At 43.5% G+C, this 26,382-nt stretch overlaps 1 protein-coding gene across 2 annotated transcripts in view; it reads right to left on the bottom strand.

Annotated features, from left to right (window-relative positions):
* The window catches only part of VSX2 (visual system homeobox 2), a 50,122-nt gene extending 26,281 nt beyond the window's left edge, over positions 1-23,841 (bottom strand). For both annotated transcript variants that reach the window (XM_068252207.1, XM_068252208.1), the window contains exons 1-3: positions 23,536-23,841; positions 10,799-10,880; positions 1,094-1,217 (exon numbers count right to left, since the gene is read on the bottom strand). In XM_068252207.1, coding sequence (XP_068108308.1) covers positions 1,094-1,217; positions 10,799-10,880; positions 23,536-23,839 — 510 coding nt within the window. In that variant the 5' untranslated portion in view covers positions 23,840-23,841. The remainder of the gene's footprint in view (positions 1-1,093; positions 1,218-10,798; positions 10,881-23,535) is intronic.
* Between the last annotated feature and the right edge of the window lie 2,541 nt (positions 23,842-26,382).

Here is a 26,382-nt window from a genome sequence, read left to right as displayed (position 1 = left end):
TCACTGCCATGTATCCGCTTTTCTTATTTTTCTCTGCTTCAAACATAATAGGGGAAAGATAGCTGAGTGAGTTGCGCGTCCCTCCTACACTGCGCCCTGAGGCTGGAGCCTCTCTCGTCTCTGCCTCGGCCCGCCTCCGCTCCTAGCCTTCAGAGGCTGCACATGGATACAGCAGAAACTTTCCTGCTTTGTATACACAGCTTAGTATACACCCATTGCAGCAAAAAACACACCCCTCCCAGCCTGTAGCAGCCGCACATGTATACAGCAGAAACTTTTCTGCATTGTTTACACAGCTTAGGACAACACAACACGATCTGATAATTCTGGTCAGCCACAACAATCTTATCAATTAAACTCTAAATGAAGTGAAAAGCTTGAGTGTAAAGCTGGCCATACACTGGCCCGTGCGGAAAATTACCGTCGATCGCCAAAGGGTAGGGAGCGCGTCGCTAGCGGCGTTCGAGTGCCCGACGACCGACGCAATAGAGCCGCATACATTACCTGCTCCGCCGGCACGACTACCCTCGGTCACCGCTGCTCCCTCTCCGCGCTGGTCTGGTCTCCGGGTCCGGCATGCTTCAGTTCCTCCTGCCCGGCAGGAAGTTTAAACAGTAGAGGGCGCTCTACTGTTTAAACTTCCTGCCGGGCAGGAAGAAGTAAAGCATGCTGGACCTGGAGACGGAGCAGCGGAGACCTGGGGACTGGAGTCGCGCCGGCGGAGCAGGTAATGTACGCTGGCATGCGGGCGGGGGGAGCGGCGGCAGCACCACCACCACTACAACAGATTGTAAACGGTTTCAGGCTGAAATCGGTTCACAATCTGTTTGCAGTAAAGGTAGCCATACGATCCCTCTCTGATCAGATTCGATCAGAGAGGGATCTATCTGTTGGTCGAATCTGATGGCAAATTGACCAGTGTATGGCTACCTTTAACCCTTCTAGTACCTTGGAAACCAGTGAAATGGTTTTATCTATTAGTTTTGTGCTTTGTTTAATGCTTTAGATGCATTGATGAAAGTTCAGTTTCCCACAGGAGATATAAGAACATGATGGTGGCCATAGGAACAACAAGTTCAGCAGAAGGCAGTACCTGAATGCGATCTTCCGGGAGCTCTGTCTTCATCGCCAGCATTTCCCGAGCATACACATCAGGGTAATGGGCTTCATTGAAGGCTTTCTCTAGCTCTTCCAGCTGGTATGAGGTGAAGATTGTCCTGGAAGAAGTCACATAGCAATAGGATGAATCTGCTAATTGTATCATTGTTATTTAGGTTGAAAAAAGACATCCACCAAAATTAACTTCTTAAAGGATGTGTATGTACAGTACCAAGTAGGGCTGCTCAAATCCGGAACCAGGAGATACCCGGATAGTTGCTATCCGGATATCTCCCAGTAAACCTGTGCGGGGTCGGGGGGGAGGGTCAATCTTACCTGTCTGACGTCTTCATCATCCGTCCCTTGGCGCCTCCCACGATGCGCTCCACGCGCGTCACGTGATTACAAACACTTCCTCCTTCAACCCGGAAGGAGGAAGTGTTTGTAATCACATGACCGCCGCTTGGACCGCATCGTGGGAGGCGCCGAGGGACGGACCAAAGAAGAAGTCAGACAGGTAAGTTTGACCTCCCCGCCCAGTCTGCACAGGTTTACTGGGAGATATCCGGATAGAACTATCCGAATGTCTCCCAGTTCCGGATTTGAGCAGCCCTGGTGCCAAGTATACAAATAACTATGCGGTGTTCTTTTTTTTCTTTCTCTGTCTGAAAGAGTTAGACATCAGGAATGCAAGTGACAGTTTCTGTCTAGGTTGGGACCGGGTCGGACTGAGTCAGACTACAGTGTAAATCTCACTGATAAGAAATTGCAACCATAAAACACTCTCCTGTCAGAAAATGGCTTCTGAGAGCAGGAAAGAGATAAATAGAAGTCAATAGATCATAGATTTTAGCTCTGGCATACTTCAATGCATGTGTCATTGAGCAGAGACAATGAAACAGTAAAAACTTAAAAAGTAGATTTAAATATAAAATAAAACTGGGGGATATCTAAAATAGTCATTTTTAAGAGAAGGAGGATAAATAAAAAATGTATATCATCAGTTTTTCACCTCGTTTTACCTTTAACCCCCTTGGCGGTATGATTCTCTCTGGATTTTAGGGTCTAAAAGCGGTACAATTTTTTTGCACACTTTCAAACCCTAAAACCTGGATAAAATCCTGCTTCCAGGGAGATCTGCACTGCCCCAGCAATCACTCACCTCCCTGGCTTCAGCGCTGCAGTTATGCCTCCATCCTCCGGGTGGCGCTGCAACTAAAGTGAGATTGCCGGCTGTCATCATGACGACAGCCAGCGATCTCACCAGGAAGAAGCAGAGCCCCGGAGGAGAGGAAGAAGAATGGCGTCCGACGTCGGGATCCCTGGGAGATATGTAGAAACGCTCCCTCTGCGCACATTGCTCTGCATAGAGCCTCCGGCGGCGACCCCGAGCCTAGGTCGGGATTACCACTCTTAGCTGCAGTTTTCCGCCCCGACCCTAGCTCGGGATTACTGCCAAGGAGGTTAAAGAGTACCCGAGCCGAAGCTTGGGTACAAAATGAGATACTTACCTAAAGAGAGGGAAGGCCCAGGATGCTATTGAGGCTTCCCTCCCTGCTCTGAAGTCCCCTGTTGCTAAGCACCACCCCCAGAAGATTAGTGACAAGGCATTGTCGCTAATCAGATCGGGGCTGCGCAGCTCTTCCTGTTCCAGCGTGGCCGCACAATAGCTGACCCAGCCCGTCCGTGCATGCGCATTAAGCCGGAACCATGGGCTCTGTGGTACTGCACATGTGCAGAAGGGCTTGCACGGCCACAATTCAGGAAGAAGAGCTGTGGCACAGATGGGTAGGGGGGCTGCGCTCAGCAACAGGGGGCTTCACAGCAGCGGGGGAAACCTCAATAGGATCCTGAGGCTTCCCACTTTTAAGGTATGTATATGATTTTGATCCTGAGCTTCGGCTTGGGATCACTTTAAGCCTCACAGTACCTTAATCCAGAGGAAGGAATACGCCATAAAGTCAGAAACTATCTCCTGACTGCATCAATGCATCATCTGCCCACAACCAACAATCATAGCTGAAGATGTCCTACAAAGTAAGGCAAGCATCCAAGCCCTTTTTATATGGGAAGCATGGAATGTGACATTTGTATTACCTTGGCAATTTATTCCACATTGTAACCACTCTTACTGCAAAGAACCCTTTATCTAAATATGTAGGAAAAACCTCCTTTTGCCATGCATGGTTCCTGTCCATCACTGCCAGTGTAGGCAGAGCTTGGCTAGTGTACTGGTGTTGTCTGTGAGGCAGGGTTTGAGCCTTTGACCAGGGTTCAAATCCTGGCGCAAGCCATTACATAAAACAGTAAAGAGTCTTTGGGCAAGGCTCCCTAATGCCCCTGGTTGCCTGTGGAGCGCACCCTAAGTGGTTGCAGCTCTAAAGCACTTTGAGTCTGCCAGGAGAAAAGCATATAATAAAAAGGTTATGTCATGTATCTTATTTATACTTGTCAACCTCCTTGGCGGTAATCCCGAGCTAGGGTTGGGGCGGAAAACCGCAGTTCAGAGCTGTAATCCTGACCTGTGCTCGGGGTAGCTGTGGGAGGCTGTGTGCAGAGCAAAGCGAGCAGCGGGTGTTTTAACATACCTCTCGGGATCCCGACATTGGCCGCCATTTTTCTTCCGCTCCTCCGAGGCTCTGCTTCCCCCTGGTGAGATCGCGGCTGTTGTCATGAGGTTGCAGCGCCACCCGGAGGATGGAGGGAAAACTGCAGCGCTGGAGCCAGGGGGGTGAGTGATTGCTGGAACTGCTGAAGACCTCTGTGGCTGTATGATTTTTTTTTTCAGGTTTTAGGGTCTGAAAGGGTGCAAAAAAATTGCACCGCTTTTAGATCCTAAAATCCGAAAAAAGAATCATAATGGCAAGGGGGTTAATCAAGTCACTTTTAAAGGGACTCCGAGCACCTCTCATGGGTATGCCTTTAAGCCAGATGACTTCCAACAAAGTCGTGCTATGACCCCTCTGGAGGAGCCTCTTGCAATGGCCATGCTTGTCACTTCCTCTTCCTGCTTCATTCAGTGATGCACTTCTCTATCAGAGAAGACAGGGGTGACCCGGAAATTATAACATAGCCAAGATGGCATCCGTGATTTTTAAATTTTACATCATTATATGCATACTCCGGCCCCCCAGCAGTCTGAAGTATGTTGATCCGGGCCTCGACCCAAAATGTTTGGGGACCCCTGCTCTACCTCCATGGGCAGCAAAATCCTCGACCAAGAAAGTCGTGGATTTTGCGCAGGGGATTTTGGGGGTATAAACCCCTCGTTTTGCTGCGGAGATGCAGCGGTTTAGCACTAGCTATAGTGCTTAACCTATTTTGGTTTCTGGACGTAGAAACTGCGTCCAGAAACCATGTGCGCTACCGCGCGCCCCCGCGGCCGATCGCGCGCGTGCACGCGCACTCCCGGCCGCGGATTCGGTAGTCAGGGAATCAATATATCGGGCTATGAAGCCCGATTACTGATTCCTCTCCCCCGCTGAAAAAGCGACAGCTTCTCTCGGAAGCTGCGCCTTTTCTGGCCGTTCCCTGCCCGATGCGCCACTCTAAGCGTGTGTTAAGCTTAGAGTGACGTCATGTAAACAAACTCATGGCCGCCATCTTGTGGCCAAAAAGTAAAACTACACCTGAAAATGAAAATAAATTAAAATCAACACACATTTACATTATAAATCTATTGTTTACCCCCCACCCTCCCAAAACTACCCAAATAAAATGTTTACTATAAATAAAAAAAACCATTACAATAAAAAAAAAAAAAACATGTAAATATTTACCTAAGGGTCTAAACTTTTTAAATATCAATGTAAAGATGAAATATTTCTATATTTTTTTTTATTTTAAACTTGTTAATAGTGATAGATGCAAAATGGAAAAAATGCACCTTTATTTCCAAATAAAATATTGTCGCCATACATTGTGATAGGGACATAATTTTAACGGTGTAATAACCGGGACATATGGGCATATACAATACGTGAGTTTTAATTATGGAGGCATGTATTATTTTAAAACTATAATGGCTGAAAACTGAGAAATAATGAATTTTTCCATTTTTTTCGTATTCTTCCTGTTAAAATGCGTTTACAGTAAAGTGGCTCTTAGCAAAATGTACCCCCCAAAGAAAGCCTAATTGGTGGCGGAAAAAACAAGATATAGATCAGTTCATTGTGATAAGTAGTGATAAAGTTATAGGCTAATGAATGGGAGGTGAACATTTCTCTCGTGAAAACCACGGAACCTGAATGGGTTAACATAAATAGAAAAATGTGAATTTAGACTCTCTTCAGAGTCTCTTTAAAACGGAGAGCCTGATGCCTGCAATGGTTCCCCGATGACTGCAGCACCCGATACCACAATTTACAGGTCAGCCTGGCACATGTACTGACACCCGGCGCCTGACACCCAGTGTTTAAGATGACCCCTGACTTTTCAGAAGATTTTCAGAGGTTAAAAAGTCGTCTTATATGCCATAATATACTATTTAGCTTATATGTTGATCTACGATTGGCACGATCGAGGTACACGACCTTACATTTATCTACATTAAACTTTTTCTGCCATGTGTCTGCTCGTATAGCCATGCAGTCGAGATCCTGCTTAGTATATGAATTCCGTTATCTGAGCAAAGTATGGAAACAATCTCCAGGTTCTGGAGTAAGTTAGGGTTGATCAATGAAACGCAAATATTTCCGAGTTCATGCAGAGTTATGTACCCGTATATACATGCATATAGGCCAACCCGTATATAAGCCGAGGTACCCACTTTTCCCTCAGAAACCATGAAAAAATGATTGACTTGCGTGTAAGCCCCCTCCACAGTAGCCAGATGTTCCCCAGTAAAGTCAGCCCCCCTTCCCATAGACAGATATGCTACAGGATCATACAGCTGTGTCTCAAGAAGCCACTATATGGCATTACAGATATGAGACACAGTGATTGCCACACAGGAAGAATCCCCGATCATTGCACCACTGACACATTGCTTGCAAGCTCCGCTCCACAAACAGCGGACACAGGTAGTCTTAAACAGCACACTCTGCACACCATGTTGCTAGGGATGGGGAGGAGGGGCATGGACACAGCAGGGAGCAACCGGTAAGAGCAGGATCACTAGTGCACAATCTTTTATGCTCCTCTGCCATTAACAAAGCATGCTCCACCATGCTCCACTGACTTGCATATAAGCCTAGGGGGTAACTTTTCAGCACATTTTTAATGCTGAAAAATTAGGCTTATATGTGAGTATATACAGTACATTTGTATACAAAAATATGAAGCTTGAAAATGGACCAATTAGTTAAACATGGGTGGGACTTGATCGGTAAGTAATGAGTAAATGAGAAGGTCCTGATCACCTAGTCTGATCCGAGAATCCATTACAAGTCTGCTCCCTTCATTCTGCGTATTCAGTGTGATCACCAAATGGAGCTATGTGTGTACTGTGCATAAGGATGTGTTAAATATGTAGAACAAAGATAGGGGGAGGGAAAGCTGGGGCGGATCGGCTGGAGCAGATCGATTGCGTAAAATCAATTGGGCAGATTGGTTGTGCAGATCAGTTGGGGAAGATTGGTTGGGGCAGATCGATGGGGCAAATTAATTGGGGCAGATTGGTTGGGGCAAATTAATTGGGCAGATCAGTTGGGGCTAATGGAAACAGGAATTCAATCTTGGAATGGAATCATCAGAGGGATATGATGAAAATGGATGCAGCATGTATAGACTGGGGTGTGGCTGACAGTGATGCTCAGATACCCTCAATCACGAATTCGAGTAAATCCAGCCAGGCAGAATCGAAATCCGGATACGCCATGATCGTGATCCAAATTTCAATCGGAGCTTCGAATTTGACTCGGATTTTAGCCGTGATTAAATGTAGAATCTGTGATCACGGATTTGACTTTAGCGCTAATAGCAAAGCCCCAATACATGCTACAATCACCAAAATTGCATGGATTATAAAAGTGATCAGTGGCTACAACTGATTATTTCAAAAAGACCTTATAGTTTTTGAGAAAATCGATTTTAAAGTTTCAAATGAAAAAAGTATACGTGATTAAAAACCCGTCGACTTTAGCGGTTAATAGCAGAGCCCCCTTACATGATATAAACACCAACTTTGCAGCATATGTAAAGTAGAAGAAGAGGATTTTTTTTTTCAAAACGACCTTATAGTTTTCGAGAAAATTGATTTTAAAGTTTCAAAGAAAGTTTCAAAGGAAAAAAGTATACATGTAAATGCGGTAAATACATTAACTGTCATTTACGGCATTTAAATGTATACTATTTTCCTTTGGTTACCCGTGATCACGAGGCCGTGGAGAGCAACACTGGTGGCTGATATATTGTGGACGGAGCAGACTAAGACCACCTCCCATAATAAAGTATTCCCAGAATGCACTGAGCCCATGATGTTTTTATAGCAGTGATTGTAAATCTCCATGTATTTACTCTACTAGGCTGTAATATCTGAGTGTGTAGCTGTATCAACCGTCGCACCTGTGACTCTGCCTTATGGGAGGAACACAGCGACAGAAGGGTGCCTCGAGGTGTGGGAGGGAGGTTAAGGTACCAGGTACTAACAGTGTTTCCTACCCACCCCCCAACCCACCAGCCAGCAGTGTTTCATACCCACCCTCCCCACTAGTGAGCAGTGTTTAAACCCCATCCACTCCACCCACCAGTCACCAGTATTTCCGATGCACTCACACACCCCACCAGTGTTTCTCACCCCACCAGCCATCACTGTTTCCCACACAGCTAACCAGCCACCAGTGTTTCCCACTAGAAACCAGAATTTGCGGCTATTCCCCCCCCCCCCCCCAAGAGCCCTCAGACTCAGTATAGGTAGGTAGCCATGTATAGGTGCCCACAGTATAGGATCACATGTGTATGTGCCCTCAACATAGATTGCTAAGCATAGGTGCCCCCAGTATAGGAAGTCAGTTGAAGGTCTCCATCCCCCCATAGATAGCCAGGCATAGGTGCCTCCAGTATAGGTAGCCAGGTGTTGGAGCCCTCAGTAAAGGTAGCCAGCTATAGGTGCCCCCAGTATAGGAAATCAGGTGTAGGTGCCCTCAGTATAGGCATCCACCTATAGGCGCCCCCTTGGAAGCCGGCGCCCTGAGCGACCGCTCCGGTCGCTCATATCAAAGGCCGGATATGTACTTACTCTGCGCTCCTTTACAGACCCTGAGCTAGCAGCTTCTCATTATCACAACACCTTAACTTCAGCCTTTGACTCTATGGTTCCCTCCTACATGATCTACCGTCGCTGGGCCCATCAACCTGGCGATGGTAGACCATTTCAGTAGTTTGATCTCCAGAATGGCTTGATGAGGAGACCAAACTACTGAAACATTGCTACCGGATAGCTGAACGGCGCTGGTCAAACATTGATTTGCCTGAGCACTTCCAGAACTACAAAGAGGCTCTGCAAATAATCTGGCAGTCCCTCTTAGCAGCCATATACTCATAATTTTCCTCCCTAATCTCCTCACAGTCCTCCAACCCTAAACAACTCTTTGCTACCTTCAACTTCCTCCACCGGCCACCACCTCTACCTCCCACTCACTGCATCTCAGCCGAGGACTATGTCTCCTTCTTAAGAAAAAAATCACTAACATCAGGGAAAGCTCCCAGCAGACTCCTCTCTCCATACAAACCTCAAACCTTATATCCTCTCTAACCATCTTCTCACCACTATCTGAACTCACTGTCTCCTCTCTCATCTCTAAATCTCATCTCACTACATGACCCCTTGACCCCATTCCCTCTAACCTCATTACTCACCGATCCTCTACCGTCTCACCTACCTTAACCTCCCTCTTCAACCTTTCTCTCACCAAGAGACCTTTCCATTCACACTCAAACAAGCCATCATAACGACTATACTAAAAAAAATAAAACGTTCTCTTGAACCCTCTTCCCTACGCAACTAGCGCTCTATCTCTCTCCTCCCCTTCTCTTCCAAACTACTTAAGCGCAATCTCTACTCTGACTTAGTCCGTCACCTCTCCACTTATTCTCTGTTTGATGATGAGCTACAATCTGGATTCCACCCCAGCTTCTCTGCTGAAACTGCCCTACTCAAAGTAACCAACAACCTGGCAACTTCTAAATCTTAAGGCCTACTCTGTTCTCATCCTCCTAGATCTCTCTTCTGCTTTCGACACAGTGGACCCCCTTTCCTTCTCCAAATCCTTTCATCCATGGGTATTCTGGGTCTTGTTCTCTCCTGGCTTTCCTCACAGATAGGAGCTTCAGAGTCGCTCACTCCTGCAGCACCTCATCTCCAACTCCATCACTATTAGAGTTCCCCAAGGCTCAGTCCTAGGACCTCTGTTTCTCTATCTATACTTATGGTCTTGGTCAGCCCATCAGTGCCTTTGGCTTCCAATATCACCTATACGCTGGCGATGCCCAAATCTACCTTTTAGCTCCTGACTTGTATACTCCTAACAGCTCGTGTCCCTGACAGTCTCAATGCAATCTCCTCCTTCATGTCCTCCCGTTTTCTAAAATTCAGAATGGACAAGACTGAAATTGTAATCTTCCCACCTCACAATTCAATATCCCCATCTGACATCACTATTTCTGTTGATGATACTTCAATAAAGCCTGTCCCTCAGGCTCACTGCCTAGGTGTAACACTGGACTTGAGGTTCTCATTCAAACCACACATGGACAAATTATCCTACTGTTGATGCCTCCATCTAAAAAACATCTCCCGCATCTGCCCTTTTCTCTCACCGGTCACTACCAAACTTCTGGTGCATGCCCTGATTATTTCACAACTTGACTATTGCAACTCTCTGCTCTGCGGCCTCCCTGCCAACCGTTTAGCCCCGCTACAGTCCATCGTGAACTCTGCTGGATGACTGCATGACCCCTCCTCCTGCTTCTCCAGCCCTATACCCCTCTGTCAGTCCCTTCACTGGCTGCCAGTTACACAAAGGATACAATTTAAAATCCTTACTCTCACCTACAAAGCTCTTTACAACCTAGCTTCTTCTTATCTAAATAAACTTATTTCCAGATACACACAATTTCTACTCTGCTAACAATATTCTCCTGTCTTCCTCTCTGGCCACCTCTTCTAACTCCCGCCTACAAGACTTCTTTCAATCCTCTGCCCTCCTCTGGAACACTCTCCCGCAACACATCCGCAACTCACTCACACTTACCCTATTAAGGTGGAACCTGAAAACTCACCTCTTCGGGCAAGCATACTCTCCTAACTAGGACACTTTGGCCACTGACCACCATTTCTACCACTCCATATACAGCTTCCCCTTACCTATGGTCCTGTGCCTTAAACCTTTCGACGATGAGGCCTTTTAGCCAGGGCTCTCCTCCCATTTTGTCTCACAATGCTGTGTAATGTGTGTGCATACCTCCCACCCCTATGTAAATATATGTAGTTGATTTGTTCACTGCTTCAGTTGTACTCCACCATTGTCATTGTCTTGTATCATTGTTTTGTATTGTTTATTTTGTATTGTTATAACCTGTATTCTGTTATACAGCACCACGGAAGATGCTGACGCTATATAAATCAGAAATAATCTGAACTGTCACATTCTCAGTGAGGTCCTGGCTTTCACCCACCATGACATTCAGGCTGGTGTTGGATGGATTGGCGGATGGATGGATGGATGGACTGATGGACACGTGGATGGATGAAGCGTGGTACCTGTGCCGCCTCTTTTTCCTCTTCTTGTTTTGGTTGAGGGATTTGTTCAGTTTTCTGTCAGTGGATGAAATCTCCTCAGAGTCTACAGAGAGCAGAAAACACTGTAATGCAATCAATTGGTTTAATGAGAACGTCAACATTCTGTAAGAACGTTACATGGGTGAGAAAAAGTATGTGCCCCTTCCCACGTGGGTCTAGTATTACAGTACACATGGGTCTATTAGTCCTTTAAACCCATGTGTACACCTAGTCTAGCGGTACAGTACACATGGTGTAGTATGGATACAGAGGCGCCAAAAGGATAAAAGTATCTAAAAAGTTTAAAATATGAGGAGGCAGTGGTGGACCTCCACCAAGCAAACACAAAAATTGCCAATGTATTTGTCAAATACAACAAGTTTATTTACAGTACATACTGCGGGGGACAATGCAATGCGTTTCCCAGGTTTGATCCTGCTTCATCAGGCCCTTTTGTCCTACCAATCCCCCCCCCCCCCCCTTACTAGTATTAGGTTGCCTTTAGGCCCCTCCCCACACATGCATTTTAGTATTAGGTATCTTTTGCCTCTGCCACTCTTGGATATTGGTATTATGTGGTGTATTGGTCCCAAGCTCTGCGTACCAGATAAAGTTTGTGACTAGGGATGGCCGAACATAGTGATATCATGTTTGCAGATACATTCACGAACATTACCACTGACGTCTGCCATCCGATTGTTTACAGCGAGACCCATTGACTTTAATGGCCAGGCTTATTTCTGAAGCCTTCAGGGCATCTCTGCAGTTACAATTCCTTAAAAAAAAAGGTGTACAAAGTGTACCCAAGCCAGGGCAGTGGTATGGAGGAGGCGGATCAAGGGCAAAATATTCCACACAAAATACATATTTTATGCATATTTTTCCGGACCATTTATCTCAACCTGTCTCTCGCTGTTTCTTGGTTGTTTACTGCAGAAAAGTTCAAAGGTTATTTAGCTCTGCTCTGTTTTATAGTTTAAAATGCAGAGTGTAGTTTGCAAACTGCAAATATTATTGATTTATAAAGCGCCAACATATTCCGTGGCACTGTACAAAGTAAGAAACAAACATGGGGTACAAAATAATACAGACAATGGTATACACCAGTATACAAAATATCATCAATGCCCACTGCCTCCCACTTCCTTCTAGCCCATGGGGTGTCAAACACAATTACATAAGGTACCAAAATGTAAAACATAGTCTAAGTCACGGGTCAAATTGTTTATTAAGATTTAGTATTTACTGTACAGTCTAAAACAAAGTGGCATAACTATAGCGGCCATGGAGGCCCGCTCCTCTCCCTTCTGCAGAGTAGTTCAGTAGAATAATTTAATATACACCTGCCCCAGTGCTCCTTTCAGGGCTGGATTTATATTTTTTTTACTGCCCAGGGCCCACTATCACCCCCCAACTTCCCCCCCCCCACCCACCCCCCCGCCCCCCAACACACACACACACACACACACACTTTAACCCCAGAAAGCAAGACTCACACACACACACACACACACACACTTTCAGTAAAGGTAGCCAGATACCCTCCCCTTTCAAATCAAGTAGTCAGATGACCCCCCCCCCCCCTCCTTACTGTATAGGTAGCCAGATTAATCCCCCCCCCCCTTAGCATAGGCAGATAAATAGACCCACCCCCTTAGAATAGGTAGGCAGATGACTCCTCCCCACCTTTACTCCCTGGCTTCCTCGCAAGATCCGTAAGTCCGGGCAACCGCTGCAGGCGGCAGTGGTTGCGGACCAGTTCTATGGTCTTTACAGTGGCATGGGGCTGCTAACTGCCCCAATGCCAGGCCGCCCTTTCCCCCTCTGCGCCCTAGGCCACGGCCTGTGTGGCCTTGGGGCAAATCCAGCTCAAGTCTGCTTTGGGTCTCTTCTGATCTTCTTGACAGCCACATGCTCTTTGCTGCATACCTCTGGCTCCTGTAGTATGTCAGTCACATGATCGGGAGAGGGAGGTATGGAAGCACAGAGCGTGCAACTGCCAGTAAGAACAGAAGAGACATGGCGCATCATTGGAGCAGGTAAATATTACACAGTTCTGCTGCCCTACTCTGCTATGTGGGGAGATGGTGTGTGTGTGTGTGTGTGGGGGGGGGGGGGCTAGTTTGTCTTACCGGTTACAGCAGGGGTTGAGTTTGGATCCAAGGTGGAAGCCCCATGCTAATCATGGTTGTCCCATGAGTTATTGCTGCACACCGCCTCAAACTGACATTTTAATCAGAAACACTGTCACTGGTGTGCTCCTCCTGACAGGAAGGCTATGCACAGTCTTTCTTTTGCTTATTACAACTATGTACATTGGAAGCTCTCAAGGGCCACATAAAAAGGAAAGGAGGGCTGCATTTGGCCTGCGGGCCTGGTGTTTGGGTGTTTGACACCTGTACGGGATGATGTCACTGATGGTTACTTCCCTGCGACTGACTGCGACTTAGCTGTCTCATCAAAAGCAATCTTGTCCAAAATGTCTGTGACACTTCGTGACACACGGACTGTCTGATATCACAGACAAAACTCACAGTATGGTTAGGTGACACAGGTGTGTTGGTAACACTGTATGATAATCACTTAGTGACACAAATGTCTGTGACACCGTATTTTTTTTAAATAAGGAAGACATTGGGCTTGATTCACTAAGACAAGTAGCGTGCCTTATCAGAGTTAACACACCTTATCAGAGTTTGTGTGCCTTATCAGAGTAGCATAGCGAGCGCTACGAATGTATGCCTGCTAATTGGCAATGACGAAAGCTCCACTCGTCCTGCCCTGAGCCCCAGCGGGTCCAATCAGTTTAAAGGACATTATCCCCGCACTTTGATTGGCCCAATAGGCTGCCTGTCACTTGACAGGAAACTTGACAGGCAGCCTATTGGGCCAACAGGACGAGTGGAGCTCTTGTCATTGCCAATTAGCAGGCATAAGTTTGTAGCGCTCGCTATACTACTCTGATAAGGCGTGTTAACTCGGATAAGGCACGTTAACACTGATAAGGAGTGTTAACTCTGATAAGGCATGCTATTTGTCTTAGTGAATTAGCCCATTGACTGTCTGATATCACAGAAATGAACGCACAAGTTAGGCGACAAGAGTGACACTGTGTGGGGGTCAGTCAATCAACCACTTATGCACAGTGACAGTGGGCTGGAATGGTGATGTAGCCAGTCACACATTACACTGTATACGGGTGTTGTGTTGCTATAACACACACCACAACATACCACAATGCAACAACAAAATATATATCAGAACAGCAGGGTCAATGTAAGTCCACAAAATGACTAATAGGAAGAGTCCTCAAAAGGACTATTGGGGTTCCCTAACTCGTGTACTACAAGGAGCAGAGCACCTAGGAAGCATCTACACAGCACAATATCACAACACAGCCTATCTAACGCTGTCCCTGTATCAGCAGCAGCACCTCTCCCTGCACTGACTAAAGACGAGTGAAAAATGGGCGCCGGGATCGTGCCTTTTATATAAGGAGTGACCCGGGTGATGACCAGGTCGGATTGGCCGTCCTGTCCCACCTAACTTCAGGGTGAAGGGTCAAAGAATAGAACTGTGGGAAAGTATAGGGCGGACGTAAACAGCATGTACTGTTCACCTGCCGAATTGTTCTGGCATCACTATAACCTCCTAACAACTTAGATCCCAGGTGTCAAACTCAAGGTCCACAAGTTGAATCTGGCCCAACTTGCCATTTTATGTTGCCCACAAGACCTTCAAATGACTGTCTAGTATGAGGTTTATGATAATTTAAAGCCCACATTGCCCATAAACTACATCTCCCATAATGCACTTCAAATTTGTGACCCGCGTATTGACATCTCATCACCAGGGTGCAGGGTTTACTACTTCAGCTGGTTTCTCAATGGGCGAAAATTAAAAATGTCAACAATCCCAAAATGTCCAAGAAGATAAAAGCTGACTCCAAAAGAAGGCAATTAAATGAAAGGTGGGAAACAAATATACGTTTGTACTTCAAAAAGACAAACTGGTACGTATTTTGACACCAAGCATGAAGCTAAGTATGCTACACATTCCTTTCAAGAAAACCATAACACGTCCAGGATTACAGTAAAAGGCAGAGTGCAATCACTGCAGGAAATGTTCATACAGATACAGCCAATCAAGATGCTGCAGTGAAACCTAGTTTTATCATGGCAGAAGGAATCGCACAAACTTTTTGAAGCAGTGCATGCTAGTTTATTAAAGCAAACCTGAACTGAAAAATTGAAAGTCAAAATAAACATACATAGGTCATACGTACCTCCCGTGGTGTTTGCTTATCAACCCCTTTCTCGTATCCCGCGTCCTGTTTGTCCACTGTGATCGATGGAATTCTCCGTCCTCCATTTTAAAATGGCCATTACCCCATACCAGCTTCCTGGTCAGCACACTGTAATACTGCCCACTTGAGCCATAGAGAAACATGGACATTACCTTGCACATCAGTTGTCATTTCAGCTATAACTGACAGAAACTGATATGTAACTGACAGATATAATTATATATTTCAGTTCTGACAAAATCTTGTCAGAACTGGAAGGGATCTTTGTTAGAAGAAAATGGTGAGCCTCTGAGAGGAACTGACGGCGAGGTAAGTATGTTATATTTATTTGCAGGTAGAGCATGTGTTTATTTTAAATCATTTTACTTGGTTCAGGTTTCCTTTAAGAGAAAAGCGGGTTGATTCACTAAGAGAAATAACGCGAACAACCTCCTGTTACCTGTGCTATTTCATCATTGTGCCTTAATTGTGAGAGTTTGCTCACTATGCGCGCTAGTGGCCGCATAGCGTGTAATCTACTCCAGTGACAGGAGCGCACGCTAAGCTGCTGTATTGCACCATAGCGAGCGCTAGTAACTTTACGTCAGCTCCACTCCTCCACCCTGAGCCCCTCCGGGTCCACTCACCTTAAAGGACGAACCAGAGTGCGGGGATCACGTCCTGTAACGTGAGTGGACCCGGAGGGGCTCAGGGCGGAGGAGTGGAGCTGGCGTAAAGTTACTAGCGCTCGCTATTGTGCAATACAGCAGCTTAGCCTGCGCTCCTGTCACTGGGGTTGATTACACGCGCTACACGCCCACTAATGCTTGTAGCGTGCAAACTCTGACAATTAAAGAAAACCTGTAACTAAAGAAAGTTCCCCTGGGGGGTACTCACCTCGGGTGGGGGAAGCCTCCAGATCGGATCAAAGCTTCCCCTGTCCTCCTCTGTGTCCCACGGCGGTCTCGCTGTGCCCCTCCGAATAGTGCAGTGCAGTATCGGCTCTCCGCCTCGGAGATAGGCGGAAATAGCCGATCTCTGTCGGGCCGCTGTACTGCGCAGATGCAAGTCTCCTGCGTAGTAGAGCGGACCCGGCAGAGATCGGCTATTTCCACCTATCTCCGTGCTGAGAGCCACAACAGCTCCCCCGCTGGAGCCAGGGAAGGTTTCAGGCTTGTTAGGGGAAGATTCCAGAACGCTTCGGGGGAGACAGCAATGTACTGCCTGCAGCTACAGGGATGGGGGATGCCTCATTGGGACCCTAAGGCTTCCCCCTCCCGGGGTGAGTACTCCCTAGGGGATTTTTTTTTTTTGTTACAGAGTCTCTTTAACGCAGATCAAGTAGCGCGAGTAACAGGAGGTTATTCAAGCTATTTCTCTTAGTGAATCAACCCCTAGGTCTTTGCACTCTGCTCAAATTCATATTCCTGTCTGAAACATTGGCCTGTTGCTGGGGAATTGGTCCAGTACCAAATCGCTGTTGTCAATTTTCGAAGCTAAGAGTCTCCATTTTGGCAAAATCTGTGTTTTCTTGCTACTAGAGTTCCAGCTTGCTGTGAGTGTGCTTTTAGTGTAGAGGGTTAATGATCGTTTGTACTTTGTCTGGTCTTGCAGTTCCCAGCTACGGCTCTTGCTGCACTGAGATTTCATGTTTTCCTCATATTTGTTTGGGTTTCCTCTGTCTTCTCCAGCTTCCACTCACATTCCAGAGACAAGGCAATAAGTTGGTGGAAACCCTCCAGCTGAAGATGAAAGAAAGAAATAGGAGATGGAAGAGCAAAGACACCTGTGCTGGCAATAAGGAAGCGGTTTCCATCTATGCAGGTGCTTTAGGTGGTCATGTCTGGGTCCAGTCAATGTGCCGGAGGAGAAATATATGTACTGTACTTATGGCTTATGGTGGAACTCATGAACATCACAGAAGTACAGAATGTGATCCAGCAACATAACTAGACTTAAAGAACAACTATCAAACTGTCCTTCTGTAAACCCCACATACCTACAGAGCTTTTAGCCAACAACACTAGAAAGCTTTTCAGAGGCATCTCAGCACAGCCTGTGTGGAAAAAAAATGCCTTGCTTACCAGTCATTTGTAACAATTTGTATCGGCATAGAGGCTAGCGCTATACCATGTAGATAGGTTACACTGCTCTGTCACTATTCACAGAGGAATCATTTACTGTTTGTTTATGCCCTGCCTGCTTTCTCACAGATCATATGAGAACAGATGACGAGGGATTTTTAGATACAGAGAAGGGTCTGAAAAGAAGGACCTGTACTTCCCCCCCCCCCCCCCCCCCAGAATGAGATCTCCCTGGCTGTAAACTATTTACTTTAAAGAGAGAGAGAGACACACACACAGGATCAGGCACACAGAGCTGCAGCTGATGATTATTTACACACATTTGAGGCTATATTTCTGCTTTCTATCATTCTGAACACATTTTACTTGCCGGATTACAGCCAGTGAAGACTGTTTCTGTATGCTGGATGTGCAGGGCACAGTCCTCCATAGTAATGCCCACAGTTAAAACTGTTCTCTGTAAATGTCATATTTTCTCCACATAAAACATGAAAAGATGAAAAAAAGTCCTTTGTATTGCTATTTGATAGTAATTACTGGAATTATATGTGGTATTTAGAATTTTAGTTAACTTTTATCCATTAATAGGGCCCACTGAAAAAATGATAGCATGGGGCCCCCTTGGTCCCAGAACCCTACGTGATCGGGAGCCAGCCAATGGCAGCAGAGATTGGTCTGCTGTAAAGCAGCATCTCGGAGCAGGAAAAAAAATCACACACTCTCCTGCACATGGTTTTTGTGAGCAAATGGGGAGGTTTCTTTGCTAATTGGCCGCACTTGCGGTTGAGTAGAGGGAGGAGGAGGGCCCCTCAAAGCCTCCTGGGCCCCGCTGCAGTGGGGTTATTGCTACGCTTATGATGTGAGCCCAACTTTTCATAACCAGATTGAAGGTGTAACAAGTACAAACAGTGATTGGAAAATTAAATGTGATGGATTTTAATGGACACAAAAGCCAGTTAATTTCACACAAGCAGTTTTGTGGTGAACGTTTCTGCCCATTAGGTCAGGCCTTGAGCCAGTATTCACTCCTGATGGACAAGCAAGCCACTCAAAATAGTCATATTCTCTGTTGGTTCGAAATCCTTTTTTCTGAAATCAACTGATAAACGATTGGATGTGCTGCTGAATATCAATCAGTCCTTTGAGTGTCGCACTGTGTTCAATCCACCGATCAAGTGCTACAGGATATCCTCTGGAACCTTCATGAAACAGAGAGTCGAATGGCAGAACCTTCACTCGTGTGTTTTGTTGTTGCTCTGCCAAGCAATCCATGGCCAATCAGGAAGCCGATTTGAATGATCGATTGCCTGAAAGGTCACCAGTTGGTCAGCTCAGGTGCACAACCTAAAATGTAATCTCTCACTACTGCAGGCAATTTAAGCTCATAAGTATCACATAGATTCATTGTGAATGGACCTCACAGATCTGCCACTAGACTAGAGAATGATCAGAGGGGATTCTCATGGTAAGGACAGAAGAACATGAGCTCTACTGTGCTGTGATCTGCAGAGTCCTGAGCAAAACCTGCCTACAGTGCAGGGCCATACACATTCATTATTATTATTACTAATATTATTATTATCAACAACAACATCATCCTCTTCATTATTATTATATATCATGTCACTACAGTACGGGGAGAAGTAATGCATGCATATTTTTTTTTAATTGTTATTATTATTATTATTTCTATAAATCATGCTACTACAGTATAAGGGAGGAGTAATGCAGAAATGCATACATATCTATTGTTACTATTATTATTATATATGTCACTACAGTACATGGAGTAATGCCATACATATCTATTATTATTATTATTATTATTATTGTTATTATAATCATCATCATTATTATATATAATGTCACTACAGTACAGGTGATGAGTAATGCCATATATATATATATAGTAATTTTATTATTAAAATGATTATGACTATACTATTATTATTATTATTATTATTATTATTATTATCAGTAGTATTATAATCATAATTATTAAATAATAATGATTATTGATTTATAAAGCACCAATATATTCCGTTCTGTATAATACCGGTACGGTACAGGCAAGGGGTAGTGCCATAAATATATTTTGTTATTAATTGCAGGATATAATGTCATAACAGTACAAGTGGAGAGTACTTTTACAAAAACACAATGTTATCATATAAAATGATTGATGTTGACGTTAGATTATTATTATCCTTACAATATATTGCATGGTGCATAGTGATTATTGAATAAAATGCATGGTGTATAATGATTATAATTATCCATACAATATTTTGCATTGTGTATAATGAGTATAATTATCCATACAATATATTGCATGGTGTATAATGATTATAATTATCCATACAATATACTGCATGGTGTATAATGATTATAATTACCCATACAATATATTGCATGGTGTATAATGATTATAATTATCCATACAATATATTGCATGGTGTATAATGATTATAATTATCCATACAATATACTGCATGGTGTATAATGATTATAATTACCCATACAATATATTGCATTGTGTATAATGATTATAATTATCCATACAATATATTGCATGGTGTATAATGATTATAATTATCCATACAATATACTGCATGCTATATTTCTATTATAATATTCATACAATATAATGCATAGTGTACAATGGTTATAATTACCCATACAATATATTGCATGATGTATAATGATTATAATTATCCGTACAATATAAAACATGGTATATAATATTCTATTATATTCATACAATATAATGCATGGTGTATAATGATTATAATTACCCATACAATATATTGCATGTTGTATAATGATCATAATCATCCATACAATAAACTGCATGCTATATTTTTATTATAGTGTCCATACAATAGAATGCATAGTGTATAATGATTATAATTATTGATAAAATATATTTCATGGTGTATATTGATTATAATTATCCATACAATACATTACATGGTATATTTCTGTTATAATATCCATACAATATAAAGCATGGTGTATAATGAATATAATCATCCATACAATATATAGCATGGTGTATAATGATTATAAATATCCATACAATATATTACATGGTATATTTAGATTATAATATATATATATAATGCATAGTGTATAATTATTATAATTATCTACACAATATATTGCGTAGTGTATAATAATTATATTTATTCATACAATCTATTGCACGGTGTATATTGATTATAATATCCATACAACATATTGCATATTGTATAATAAATATATTTATCCATACAATGAATGCATGTTGTATAATAATTATGACTATCCGTACAATATAATGCATAGTGTATATTGAGTATCATTATCCATATAGTATAATGGCAATGCACATTATGTTAGGATTTTTGCACGATTATTTTATTTTGTAGGAAATAACATCTTGGAATACACAGATTTTTTTCAATATTTCATAAGTATATATAATCTCTCCCCTATAAATTATTATTATTATTATTTGTCACTACAACATAATATAATATTATTCTGAACTTATATGTTATAATAAAATTGATTATTGGCTAGGTAGTGTAAGCATTTGTCTCCAATGTCCATAAAGTGTAATTAAATGGTTTCTAACTTTTCCACATAGCAATCTAATATGTTGAAGAAGCAGTTATTATCCATGCACTGATGATAATAATATAACATATCTGTATTTATTCAATTGTTTAGTGTGTTGTCGATATTTATAATACGCATATGTTTCATTCTCTGTATATATTTTGCATTCGGTAATAATAAATTCAGTGGTCGCATTATAAACAGTTTGCTATTACAGCGTTAGAAAGACTAACATACCTCTAAAAATAGTTAACACTGCAATATTAAACCGTGTATAATCCGACCATTATATACTACAAAACACATGATATATACACTATATATATATATATATATATGTATATATATATATATATATATATATATATATATATATATATATATATATATATATATATATATATATATATATATATGTCGGATTAATCAGTTTATGTACGGATTATTATATTCAGTATACTATATGCTGCTGGGTACAAGAGCTGTCCTTAGTTGGGATTATTCTGGATTCTGTATAATATGATTCTGTGAATTATGCGGAATAACGTCACTATTCGTTTTCTATCTCTGTGTCTATTGTGTATTCATGAGATTATGAACTACTCTATATTAATTGATAATCCTGGCATCAGTCTGTTCTGTATATCAGGATTATTTCCATTTACCTCTAGAAATGATCTCCTCTACCGACTACTGTACATCTGTAAATCGCCATTATTGTAAACCTGTCCTTGAAAGCAAATAATAATAATAATACGTATTGTGCGTTATAAAAACAATGTTTACCGCCCAATAATAGAATGCTTTTATGTGTGCTGAAGAGTACACCCTGATTTGATGGGGCATTATAAAATGTGTTATATGTGTTACTTGATATTGTAGTATTGGTGACGAGGTGTATTGTTATTGCTGTGTATATTGGGTAGATAAGTGATGTTGTGTGGAGTATTGTTGCTTCTGACCTACTGTACAATAGTAATAATATTCTGTAATATAATGCAAGGACCTCATCTTGCGTCATCTTGTCCCTTCTCTGGAAATTTTAGAATACAGATAATGGCGAGTTATGCGCGAAATTAATAATAATAACAGCAGTATGATTAGTATTACTATTATTATTGTGTGTATGTATATTGGAAGGCTTATAAAGTGTTACGTAATGCCAGGTCTCTCTACTGTACATTAGAGGGATGACGTCACAGGATGGTGTATATACTCTCTGTATGACGTCACAGGATGTTGCATATATTACCCAGTCCCTGCGCTGTATATTGATTCCTGTTTCCTGTAATATATGACATGAAGATCCAGTCTTCCCATACACGTACAGATCAACATCGATTTGTAGTGATCTTTGCGATGAGTATTATTCATAGAATTGTTATAACATCGTCCGAGTTTAATGATCTGTATAGATCTGTAATGTGTGCTGGGTGAGGGGCCTTATACCGAACAGATCGGCCATCGCGCATACTGTCTTGTATGTAGAGCTGTCGGCCCATCTTCTGCGATGAAAGAGAATCGTGTGGTAATCGCTTGCCGTTAAATAAGGCCGGGATTATCAGCAGGCGATAAATTCCGTGTTACAAGGATCAGAAAAGATTGTTTTCTTCTATCTTCTGCATCTTGCGTCGGATTACACTTTATATTTGTTATAGCAGATCGGATAGAGATCGCGTTGTGTCTCCTCCAGACAGTCGAAATTGGTCATACAATCCGTAGAGGAGGTGGAACATCGGGAATACCTCCTGCCCAATAAGTGGTCGTTATTAGCGCACAAAGCTGATGAGAATTGTTGAATAATTAGCAGGACTGGTCACCGACATCGGGAGATCTGATTTATCGCATCGTCCGATCACATCCGACAAAGGAGACTAGAGAAGAGAAATCACAAGAGGACCTCCCCCGCCCTCTGCTTCCACCTTCTACGGAATCCACCTGCCCACCAATCTACCCATCTACCTACCTTCCGATCTACCAATCTAATATAGCAGAAGGTGTAATAATTGTACCGAGATTGTACAGCCCGACTCGCATCTCCCATCCCTCGCCATTATTCTGCACAGAGAGATGAGGGAGTGAGTGTCATAAATGGAGATTGGTGGGAAAGTAATGATTAAATATCGCATATCAAACAGTATTACACACATGCGGATGTATTAATCTTTACGAACACACACACACACACACACATTTGTATATGTATATGTATAAATATATATATATACACATACATATATATATATATTTATGTATGCATATATAATATTATTATTATTATCATCACTTATCCATTGATGACGTATGAATATTCATATACCATTCTATGATTTTACTAAGGATGAAATCATATTTTATACATTTTTATGTAATAACCACTGACACATTTTACATAAATATGTACAGGTAGTTTTCATGCTGTTGTACTGTAATAATACAGATCGGTTCATATATGGACAGGAAGGATTATATAGATTTACACAACATTATGGTGATATTATTTATACATAGGGTTAGGGTGATACCGTAAATGTATACAGATTATAAACAAGAGTCGATGTAATGTATTAAACAGTTTTATGTAACTGACTATGAAGAATAATATCCAAAATATTGAATATTTTTCATCTTGTTGTACAGTTATATATATATATATATATATATATATATAATACAAAGAGACAGCACGGGTATGACACACAGGTGGATGACGGTCCTCCTGTAACGCACAGATTTGGGGGTCTAACCTGAGCTGCAGCTGTTCCTGTCCTCCTCCTCGGCCCCCGGGCTGCCCCTGCCCGGAGTGTGGCCCCTGGCGGCCCCCTGTGGCCCCCCCAGTAACAGTCCTGGCTGGCTGTAGAAGGTGGGGATGGCCGTTGCCCCCAGGAGCCCCAGTCCTGATCTGGCCGCCAGCAGATGTGCCCCGGGGGGAATCGGGTGGAGGTGCCCCCTAGAGGGGGTTGGGGGGTCCTTGTTCAGTCCCAGAATCTCCTGGATGCCAAAACCTGTGCTCCGCGGGGCTCCTGGGGGCCCTTCTCTGCCAGTCATCATCTCCCAGCCTGGAGCACCAGTGCCTGCCTGCCTCACCCGCTGCTTATATAACACCCCACCCGGGTGAGGGAGAGGAGACCACCCCTAATACACGTCACACAGAGAGGGGGGTGCTGAGGGGCAAGGTGCCATACTCTCATCAATGTACACAACTTCTAATAATAATAATAATAATAATAGTGTGTGACTGTGGTGTGTGTAAGCTCCTCTGGTGCAGAGACCGATAGGAATGGATCAGTGATGTCTGTACAGCGCTGTGGAATATGTCAGAGACATATAAATGTATAATTGTGTGTGGCAGGGGTGAGGACATTAGAGTGTAAGCTCTTCTGGTGCAGAGACTGATGGGAATGGATGAGTGATATCTGTACAGCGCTGTGGAATATGTCAGAGACATATAAATGTATAATTGTGTGTGGCAGGGGTGAGGACATTAGAGTGTAAGCTCTTCTGGTGCAGAGACTGATGGGAATCGATCAGTGTGATCTCTGTACAGCGCTGTAGAATAGGTCAGAGCTATATAAATGTATAATAATAATGATAGTGTGTGACTGTGGTGAGGACATTAGAGTGTAAGCTCCTCTGGTGCAGAGGGAATGGGTCATTGATTTCTGTACATCACTGTGGAATATGTCAGAGATATACATATACATATATAATAATAATAGTATGTGACTGTGATGAGGACATTAGAGTGTAAGCTCCTCTGGTGCAGAGACTGATGGGAAAGGATTCGTGATCTCTGTACAGTGTTGTGGTAAATGACAGAGCTATATACTGTAAATATATAATAATAATAGTATGCGACTGTGGTGAGGACATTAGAGTGTAAGCTCCTCTGGTGCAGCGACTGATGGGAATAAATTAATGATCTCTGTACAGCACTGTGGAATATGTCAGTGCTATATAAATGTATACAGTAGAATCTCCTTATAGAAAACTCTGATAGTAAACCTCTGGATATAGTAAATATGGATGGTATGAACTGTTCGCACTTGAACAGTCCATGGGTAGCCTACCTCTGGGCTCCTTCTGGACTGGCCCAGTGGTGCGTGTCCGCGATCACGTGCCCGTGGCCAGGCAAGCTCTGCGCATGTGCACAATGCCACAAGTACATAGTCGTGAGGTTGTGCCCAGGGCCGGGCCGAGGCATAGGCTGGAGAGGCTCCAGCCTCAGAGCGCAGTGTAGGAGGGGGCGCACAATTCATTCGGCTGTCATTCCTAATTGTGTTTGAAGCAGAAAGAAATAAGAAAAGGGGATACATGGCAGTGACTGCAAGCCAGATAACTAGATATTAAGGTGTTGGGGAGGTTGTGGGCCCTGTGGCCCTCTTAGTCTAATAGCAATCAGTGTGTGACTGCTGGGGTGGGAGAGATGGAGGGGCGCACTTTGGTGTCTCAGCCTTCGGTGCTGGAGGACCTTGTCCCTGCTTTGGTTGTGCCCATGTGCAGAGCGTGCCTGGCCAATGGCCATCGCCGACATTCAAGGACGTGCTCTGCCGGGCCATCGCCGTACTACTGACGGACCACCTCGACCCGGGAAGTGGCCCAGGACTGTTTGAGTGCGAATAGTTCGTGCCATCCCGAATAGTGAACTCAGGCCTCAGGTCCCAGCAAATGTGTCTGTATAAATATACAATGTCTGACCAACTCTGGTATAGTAAACTTCTGATATAGTAAACTACTTTTCCTGGTCCCTCTACAATAAGAGATTCTACTGTAATAATATTATTATTATTTATTTATTTATAAAGCACCAACATATTCCGTGGCGCTGTACAAAGTAGGAAAACAACCAAGGGATACATAATAATACAGACAATGATGTACATCAAATATGAACACTGGTACTGATTACAATAGCAGATGTAACATGATGAATAAAATGTATAACACAGTGCAGGCTATTAAATGAATAACAGTCCAAGACACAAAAGGGTGAGAGAGCCCTGCCCTTGTGAGCTTGCAATCTAAAGGATTGTGTGATAATAGTGTGTGACTGTGGTGAGGACATTAGAGTGTAAGCTTCTCTGGTGCAGAGACTGATGGGAATGGCTCAGTGTGATCTCTGTATAGCGCTATGGGGGATATGTCAGAGCCATGTAAATGTTTAATAATAATAATAGTGTATTAAAATGTTGTAGCAATAGGGGATGCAGAGGTTGCGACCGCACTAGGGCACCTGGACCAGAGGAGCCCACTAGGGGCCCTCCTTTATACACCTTAATAGCTTTGCACTGGTGCTGTGCTGGTGTACACCTCTATATGTGCATTGACTCAGGGGCATAACAATAGCCTCTGCAAGGTATGCAGGAGCAGGGGGGTGCCCGGGGTTGTGAAGCCTGAAAGGGGGCCCACTTAGGACCATTTTAAGGGGCAGGAGAGGGGCAGTGGGCACACAGCTGCGGGGAGGGGGCCCAACTACCTCCTTTCCTCACCTCTGCCCCCCATTTAGGGCTCCTGGCTCCCCCCTCCAGAAATGTTAGCAGCAGCAGCGGGCAGGGAACTCACCTCTTCCACATTCCAGGTGGTGACGGATATCT

This window comes from Hyperolius riggenbachi, chromosome 9 (assembly GCF_040937935.1).
Source record: "Hyperolius riggenbachi isolate aHypRig1 chromosome 9, aHypRig1.pri, whole genome shotgun sequence".
Taxonomy (NCBI): Eukaryota; Metazoa; Chordata; class Amphibia; order Anura; family Hyperoliidae; genus Hyperolius; species Hyperolius riggenbachi.
Note: the sequence above shows the minus strand (reverse complement) of the source record. Positions and strands in the feature narration are given on the sequence as shown.